Source organism: Bison bison, unplaced genomic scaffold (genome assembly GCF_000754665.1).
Source record: "Bison bison bison isolate TAMUID 2011002044 unplaced genomic scaffold, Bison_UMD1.0 scf7180017864527, whole genome shotgun sequence".
In the NCBI taxonomy this organism is placed as follows: Eukaryota; Metazoa; Chordata; class Mammalia; order Artiodactyla; family Bovidae; genus Bison; species Bison bison.
The window spans coordinates 2,296,101-2,305,114 of NW_011495078.1; the positions used below are offsets into that span (position 1 = coordinate 2,296,101).

At 54.5% G+C, this 9,014-nt stretch overlaps 1 protein-coding gene across 1 annotated transcript in view; it reads right to left on the reverse strand.

The window, feature by feature from the left end:
* The window catches only part of COL4A2 (collagen, type IV, alpha 2), a 160,525-nt gene that overhangs the window by 27,991 nt on the left and 123,520 nt on the right, over positions 1-9,014 (reverse strand). Inside the window, exons 18-22 of the mRNA XM_010831462.1 lie at positions 8,948-9,014; positions 7,584-7,694; positions 7,003-7,152; positions 2,866-2,958; positions 2,456-2,613 (exon numbers count right to left, since the gene is read on the reverse strand). Of these exons, the coding sequence (XP_010829764.1) occupies positions 2,456-2,613; positions 2,866-2,958; positions 7,003-7,152; positions 7,584-7,694; positions 8,948-9,014 (579 nt within the window). The remainder of the gene's footprint in view (positions 1-2,455; positions 2,614-2,865; positions 2,959-7,002; positions 7,153-7,583; positions 7,695-8,947) is intronic.

Genomic DNA, 9,014 nt, shown 5'->3' on the forward strand with positions numbered 1-9,014 from the left:
GGGAAAAAAAAATCATACTTTAGAGACAACTCAAGTGGGGGACATTCACATTTTAAGCTGTAAAATCTAGTTTAGGTCTTTCAGTGAGCAGAAACGAGAAGATGAAGGTTTCAGGATGCATTAAAAAAATTATTAGTTAGTTTCAGCACGCCAGAACTCTTAGCTGTGGCACGTGGGATCTAGTTCCCTGACCAGGGATGGAACCTTGGCCCCCTGCACTGGGACTGCAGAGTCTCAGCTACTTGACCACCAGGGAAGTGCCAGGATGCATTTTAATGTGCACGATATGCTAGTTTGGGGCAACTCTTGGTTGCTGGTATTTGCAAGAATATGGGAGCTTTAAGTGTTGGTTTAATTAAATGGAATGTTTCAAATGAAATGTTCTTTTCTCCTTAAAAAGCCCACAGATACTTGATTTATCGATTTTGTTCTTTGCAGGAAAGGGTGACATTCTCTCTGTATTTAGAACAAAGTCTCCCACTTTTGCAGGGCGTGACTAGGAGGTGTTGGGCAAGTGGATGGACACATGGGTTCATTTACTAACCGACTTCCATATTTGAGGCGTTCTTGCAGATCCTATCAGTATAGTTATTAAACCACAAAAAAACCTGTCTGAGGCTTTCCTGCCACAGATACATAAGCATACAATCAAACGCAAGCTGTGGCTCAGTGGTAAAGAATCCGCCTGCTGATGCAGGAGATGGGGCTTCATTCCCTGGGTGGGGAAGATCCCCTGGAGAAGGGAATGGCAACCCATTCCAGTACTCTTGCCTGGAGAATCCCATGGACAGAGGAGCTTGGTGGGCTACAGTCCACGGGGTTGCAAAAAGCCGAACGCGAGTTAGTGACTGAACAACAACAAAACACAAAGCCTGAGCCCTGTGCACGCAGGCGCTGTGGGTGTGTGTGCAACGCGGCTGCGCAGAGCACACGCTCCTGGAGGGTCTAGACGCTCCATGAGCGTAAAATGCTCCATCACTATACAAAGACTCGAACGTCCCACCCATTCGGCCATTACTCAGTGCGGACTCGCACCACGCACGCTTTTTCTGAATTCTTGAGCAACTTCTACGCGCTTAGCCAGGATTCGGAGATGATGCCATTTTTAAACTAGCAGGAAATGGAGCACCTAATGTGTCCAGTTGGATGAAAGCATTTGTTTTCTGGGAAGTCCCAGAAAGGGAGTAGAGAGGGGCTTTAGACCTCATTTTCACCCGCAAAGCTCCCTCAGCGCAAAGCAGTTTGAGCAATGAGCCTCTGCACCCGCAGCTTGGGGGGCTGCACGCCGCCTGCGTCTCGACAGCGTGGCCGCTGCCTGCGTCTCGACAGCGTGGCCGGGGGTCCTGAGCAAACATTCCTCTACTGCTGAATATGTAAAATGCTAGACTTCGCACTGTATAAATGTCCCGCAGTTCTCTTTTTAAGTAAAATAATAATAATAATAGTTTCTTTGTCTCCCCCTGAAATTTGCTTTGAAATCACGAGTTCAAACCTGCCACAAAGACCTACTCTGGACCATCTTTTCTTAGGGTGTGAAATGAGGCCCACTTAGCTGGAATCCACAGGCAGAGAATTCCACACATTCATCCAAAGTACATTCATGATTTACTTGGACGTCTCAGTTTTTATGGAGTGAAGGGAGCCTTCATAAAACACTAAATGTGAAGTACAGACGGGTTTCTTTGTTTGAGATATAACTCTCATAAGATTAATTATTTTAAAGCATACAATTCAGGGTGGGTTTCTTTTCTTTTTTTTTTTTAGTATTTTCACAAAGTTCTGCAACTATCACTTTTATCTAATTCGAGACCATTTTCATCACCCCAAGAAGAATCAGTCACTCCCATTCTCCATCCTTCCAACCCCTGGCAGCCACCAACCTACTTTCTGTCTGGAGAGCCCTGCTCTGGACACTTCATAGGAATGGTATCGTATGATACCTGTTCTACGGTGTCTGTCTTAATGCACGTAGCATGGTGTCTCTGAGGGTGCCCCACTGTGGCACGTGTCAGCACTTCACTCCTCTGGATGCATGAATGGACGTCGCATCTGGTGGGGACGCTACGTCTGGACTGTCCGTTTAGCACTTCTGGGCACTGGGGCCGGTGCGCGAACGCCGCAGTGAACGCTAAAGTCCAGGTTTCTGTGTGGACATGTGCTTTCAGCCTCCTGGGTCTGTACTTAGGAGGGGACTTTCCGGGTCATGCGACACCTCTATGTTTGACCTTTTGAGGAAGCATCACGCTGTTTTCCACAACGGCTGCCCCACTTCACGTTCCCACCAGGAAAAGGTTTAAGTGTCTCCGGGAACATGCAGCTTTTTTTGAATGGCGCCCTGGGTGCATAAGTGCTCTGGTCTAACGTGTATGATTCAGTAAATGAAAGCTGGGCGGGGGGACGTGGGGTCAGGTGTCAAGGTCGTCCTGTCGGTTTCGTGGTAGAACTGGTCTCTCACCTTGAACCCGGCGAACCCGGGGACGCCGTGCTGGCCGGGGTCTCCTTGGCTGCCTTTACTGCCAGGCTGCCCGTTGGCACCTGCAAAGCCCTTGGGTCCTGGCAGCCCTGGCGGACCCCTGATGAACTGATCTGCACATTTACAGTCGCCGGCATCACCTGCAATGTGGGGGAGACGGGGTGCCGTGCTGTTTATCCCGACACGCAGTACAACCCTCCTGTGGCTCTGCAGGGGGCAGCAGGGCACGGCAGGCAGGGGGCGGGCTGGGCGGACCGCACTGGGAGGACGTGCCCACTCTGGTGCTCTCACCCCTGGGCTGGGGGTCTTATTGTCGTCTCAGAACCAGCGGAGGGTGGGCTGTCGCAGGAGGGCCAACCGGCGCCCTGCCCCTCACCCCCAGCCAGCCTCACCTTTCCATCCTTTCTGTCCACGAGCCCCTGGGAACCCGGAGGAGCCAGGGAAGCCCCCACTTCCTTTTTCTCCTTTCAGGCCGAACAGAAAACCTGAGGGAAGACCCACAAAAACGGTATGTCAGCTCAGCCCGGGGCCCGCCGTCTGCTTCCTGCGAGGGAAGGTTTACAGCCGTGTCTCCCAACAGACGCCGATCCCCCGCCCCTGCCCAGCTCCAGCCCAAACGCTCTCAGAAAGACACGGAGACTTCCCTTCTGTGGCCACTGCTTCCAGGGTTGGAAAGACATGCGAACACCTGTGATTTCAGTTTTCCCATTAAAGTCTTGGAATAGACATCTTTACTTTTCAGAAAAGCTGAGTCCAAAGAAGAGTTTCGATTGTTTTTAATCATGTATTTTACTTAGGCGTTGAAGACTTGGGGTCACCATAACCTCGGGTTCCCAGAGAGACAAAAACCCAGAGCAAAACCAATCCACGAAAGGCGTGAAGGGGAGCTCTTCCCTGCTCTGCCCCGCCTGGAATGGCTGCACCTAGACACGCCCCTCCCTGCAGGCCCCAGGGGCTTCCGCTCCGGGTGCACACACCTGCACACACGCACACGTGTAACCGTGAGGATACCCTGTGATCCATCCCCTGCCCAGCTTCCCCCCTCACTAGGATGGGGACCCTTCAGGCGTCCGGCCCGTCTGCAGGGCTCTGACCGTTCCAAGCGAGGACATCTGAGCTACCGTGTTGAGAAATAGACGCTAAAGCCCAGAAACGCTCCGCGTCCCTCTCGAGCGGAGCGCCCTCTCGTGGTGGGAACGAGGTTGTACACTCCCGAGAAGCACCACGGCAGGTGCTGGCGCCCAGGGTCTGGCTCGAGGTCCCGCGTGGGTGGAGACGGGCGAGGCCCCAGCGCAGGACCGTGCTGGCTGGGCTGGTGGGGGAGGGGGGCTGGAGAGGGGAGACCCTGAGTCCCGCTGAGGACTCAGGAAGCTGGAGATGCCCGTGAGACACGCAGCAGTGGCAAGGTGTCCAGTTAACCGCCGGGAGGAGTTTGCTGCTCAGCGTACAGGACTAGGCTCCGGCGGTGGCAGCAGAATCGAAATGCACGGACAGCCATGGCGAGTGCCAGCCCAACAGGCCGGCAGGACTTAGACAGCCGTGGTTGCTCGTCAGCTCTTACTGCTCACAAACACTGGGAGCTGGCCTGTCCTTCTCGAGGCTAAGCACCCTGTGACTCCACACAGACGACACTCTGCACGAGGCACCCCCCGCTCCACACTCTGTCCTGGCATTCTGCATTTCAGAGGGAAGGTCGGGGGCTGATAGCTTCAGGGACACTGGACCCGGTTCCTGAGTTGCCCGATGCCAGCTGTGGCCATTTTGAAACTTCGCAGAAAAAAAAATGCAAGACCTTCAAGAGGCTATAAAACCTCTCCCTATTCTTGAGAAAGGGGGGCACGGTTCTCAAGGCACTAGCCTGCTGTGTTTCCCCTTTGCCTGGCAAAAATAACAAGGCACTCTTTTCTATTTCCTCCAAACTGTCTCTGTGTTTCTATTTGGCATTGTGGACAGGGAGCCAAGATTCTGGCAACGGGGACGCAGTTGGGGACAGCTGGTACATCATGGTGTTAAACTCCTGTCAAAGCAGGAGTCTGCTGGGTGGAGAGATACCGGCAAGGAATTCCATCCTCCACGGGATGGTGGAGGGGAAGAAGGAGGGCCCAGCAAAGGAGCCCCAGAAGGAAGGGGAGAGAGCGAGCCAGGGAGGAGTGTGTGGAGGGGGTGCCGGCCGGGGGGCTCTGATGGAGCAAAAGGTACCCAGCGTAGGCTCCATGGGCACTGGGGACCAGCTCAAGAGCTTGTCAGCCTGGTGGTGGACTGAGGGCTTTGTGCTATGTCTCCAAGTTCTCCTGATGAGTTAGGAGAAGCTAGTATTACAGGGAGGTATTTAACCATGGATACTTCAGGGGTGCTGGCTTTTAAAATCTGAGACAAAGACACTGTGGGTGTTTCTTGACACTGTTTGCAAGTCTAGCCAGAAAAGACACTTCGGGGCTCTCTGAAGGCGCACCTCCCTCCCTCCTTCCTACACTGCCTTTTCTCCATCTGATATATTAATTAAATTAATAATTGCAAGCGAGTCCTAAAGAACAGCAGTGAGCCCCTGTGATCTTTCCGACACGATTTTCCCGAAGTGGCCGTAAGAAGCCTGGCCGTATCCCGACTTATTCTAGAGCAGAGTGGAACTCTGCCAACAGTCATCCTGGTTAACCGAGCTGGAGCTGGGGGTAAGCAGATGCTCGTTCAGAAAGAAACTGTCTTCATGGTTCGCTTTTGCTGGAACCGCGAAAGACTAAAAATTCTGGTTTCCATCAGTAGCAACACAGAAAACCGGATGAAATGCAGATAACAGGAAAAGAATCCAATGATTTTGTTCCAGGGGAAAGACCGGAGAGCACTGTAGGACTCAAGATCATCAATATTAAATTACAACTGTTCACAAAACTATTTTAAAAGGCCATTATGCTTGACTACTTTTTGTACAAGAGATTGCTTCTAAAAAGTGATTTGGGAACAATGTGTCTCATGGGGTAAAATGAATACTTCAAGGAGAACTTAAGTTGTGTGCTCTTAAATTTTTAAGTTGATAAATCTATCAGACACCATTTCATCTATTTTATAAATTCTTTTTTCAGTTAACCATATGGACCAGAGATTAGTTCACGTGTTTACAGATGACTTCTGAGTAAGTTGTAGATTTACTAAGTAAGATTTATGAAGCTAGATGGTATGCGTTTGTGTCTTTATCGAAATGGAATTTAGTTACAGGAAGGATGGCAGGGTTAGCCTTCAATCACCATCTTTTAAAGAGGCATATTTGTATGCTTTTATTTTTAATACATCATGTTCTGTTGCCAAAAAAGGGAAAAAGCAACAGACCATTGACTCAGGAAATGTAATGCTCAGAGAAACTTAGCCATTATCACAGATGGTACAGGACTAAACATTACTGTCAGGATAATAAAAAATATTAGTGATTACACTGCTCAAACCACTTGGCAAATTCCAGGGAAATATCTGTACTGAAATTTTTCAAAACAATATAAGAATCTGATTTTTGCAGTTAAAGGGAAATTGGGAACAGAGAGCCAGAGTAACTGAGAAGACAACTGGAGCCAGAGAAGTAACTGCTGCCTTCTCTCCTCAGAGGAGCAGGTACCAATACGCTTCTCCCGCCTCCGAAAGTTTTTCTTCTCAAGAGACAGCAAAGACAGTGACAAAAGCCTCGTCTCTGAATCTCCCTTTTAGCTGGACCCACACACACTGCTGTGCTGTGCGCAGCCGCTCAACAGTGTCTGACTCTTTGGGACCCCAAGCCCGATAGCACTGGGGTCCAGACACTGTGCTTGTCCAGTCTGAGGACTCGGATCGTCCGTCTGGGCCCCCGGGCTGCTGTGTCCCACCGAGGGTGCTACAGCCACTCCTGGCGTCAAGCGTTGCCGCCTGTTCAGCAGTGGCTCCGGCTCGAGGGCACCCGGAAGGCAGAGCCTCAAGTCTGCCCCGCGGGGTCAGCCCAGGGCAGGGGGCGGTCACAGCGGGCCCTTCCCGTCTGCCCTGCGGGGGTCAGCCCAGGGCAGGGGGCAGTCACAGTGGGCCCTTCCCGTCTGCACCCCGGATGGTCAGTCCAGGGCAGGGGGCGGTCACGGTGGGCCCTTCCCGTCTGCACCCCGGATGGTCAGTCCAGGGCAGGGGGCGGTCACGGCGGGCCCTTCCCGTCTGCCCTGCGGGGGTCAGCCCAGGGCAGGGGGCAGTCACAGTGGGCCCTTCCCGTCTGCACCCCAGATGGTCAGTCCAGGGCAGGGGGCGGTCACGGCGGGCCCTTCCCGTCTGCCCTGCAGGGGTCAGCCCAGGGTAGGGGGTGGTCATGGTGGGCCCTACCCATCTGCCCTGCGATGGTCAGCTCAGGGTAGGGGGTGGTCACGGTGGGCCCTTCCCGTCTGCCCCGGATGGCCTGCCACCTCCTCGCCCACCACCCGCCGCCTCGTCCACAGAATTATTTAGCAGAAAAACCCAAGTGAGAATGCGGCTGCGACCAGGCCCCTTTGTCCGGATCGGCATGCCCCGCCCTTGAGTTTCCCTCCACTTACCGTCTGGGCCGGGCGGTCCTGGGAGCCCGGGGGGACCGCGGAGCCCTGGCTGCCCATCAGTCCCTGGGGGGCCGGGGTACAGCGCGGGGAAACCCTGTTCTCCTGTGAAGCCTTTGGGTCCCATTTCGCCCGGCAAGCCTCTCTTCTCATCTGAAAACCCAACAGTGAACACAGCCTTGTTAACCCCCAGGATTCAGCCATGGTGCTGCTGTGCCCCGAGACCACCCTGGACCCGTGGCTTACGGTCCAGCCAGCGACCTAGAGGGCGATGCCGCTGGATATTTCATCAGCACCATTCCACTGTAAAAAGCCCCTCTGCCCGCCCCCAGAGGACAGCCGGAGAGCTGTTACAACGCTTGGACGGCTGCGCTCCTCCCAGCCAGCGACAGACAGAACCACGCGCGTTACCGTCAGCAGCACGTCTAGCTTAGTTAGGACACAGCAGCTCTGTGACCACATCGAAATGCAGTTGAGACGTAGGCACGCTCGGGCCCGCTGAAGGGACAGAGCGCCGGCAAGGGGCGGGGCTCATGGGAGACCCGCGAGCACGTCTTAGCTTCGAGGCCACGGAAGCTCAGTACCTTCGTCTCCGATGGTTGTGCCGGGCCGGCCCGGCAGGCCGGGGTCTCCTGGCACCCCGCGGTCTCCTGGCTCCCCGGGGGCTCCTGGGGATCCCGGCTCACCTCTGACACCTGGAACCGAGACAGACACCCCACGATGAAAGGACCGCTGTCCAGGCCTTGGGGCAGATGTTCACACTCTCGTCAGAGGTATACGGACTGATGCCCTGTCCATCGCATGAGGCACGCAGGGTCCAAATGTTCCATCTATGGTGGCCCTGCCTTCAGGGAGCTCATTCTTAATTAGATAAGGCTGATGTTGCAGTTTAGTCGCTCAGTCACATCTGACTCTGTGCAACCCATGGACTGCAGCCTGCCAGGCTCCTCTGTCCAGGGGATTCTCCAGGCAAGCATACTGGAGTGGGTTGCCATTTCCTCCTCCAGGGGGTCTTCCCGACCCAGGGATGGAACCCATGTCTCCTGCATTGACAGGCAGATTCTTCATCACTAAGCCACCCAGGAAGCCCAAACAGGGTCGATACAAAATTCCTACAAATATTATAAAACGAGACAGGCCCAGAATACCAAAACCATATAGGGAGGTTTCAAAGGACGGGAGGGTTATTTGGGGGGAAAATTTGACTTTGAGGGACCACGGAGAATGAAAATAATAGTGGACAGTATTTCTGAGCTTGTGAGTGTGTGGGCTCAGTGCTACACGCTTGACCGACATTCGATTCCCGTAGAAGCGTGCGCCTGGATAGTATTACAGCCGCCGTGTCAGAGGGCAGAGGCGCCAGGCTTCAGAGAAGGTGACCTAACAGCTGGTGCAGGCAAGGGACAGTGGAGGAGGGTCAGGGAAGGACGTCCAGGGGGCAGGGGACAGTGGAGGAGGGTCAGGGAAGGACGTCCAGGGAGCAGGGGACAGTGGAGGAGGGTCAGGGAAGGAAGTCCAGGGGGCAGGAGACGGCTGAGGAGGGGTCAGGGAAGGACGTCCAGGGGGCACGTCAGCCAGACGGAAGGCTCAGAGCGGGCGCACCCAGAGCTGGAGCAGAAACCAGGGAAGGTGCTGGGCAGCACCCACGGAGGCCCAGCGGGCACTAGGCTGGGCTTCCGCGGTGCTGCTGCGGGTGGCAGGGCGGGAGCCCACACGAGGTAGGCCTGAACGAAAGCCTTTCCTGGCGGAGGAAAGCGGGGGGCGCTGCGTGACACTCCTCTTATCCCACAGGGAGGGAGCATTCACGAGACAGGTTCTCCGAGGTTAAGTGCTGAACAGCACTTCCCCTGTTTTGCTTAGAAAGGCTTTCCCCTGAGCTCATGGCTCTGAGCCCACAACAGACGACAAAGCCCGCGAGACGTGAGCGCGAAGAATGAGCAGCACAGACCTTTGGCCACGGAAGGATACGGGGAGTAGGCCGGGGGGCCGGGGGGGCCTGGGTCGCCCCTTTCTCC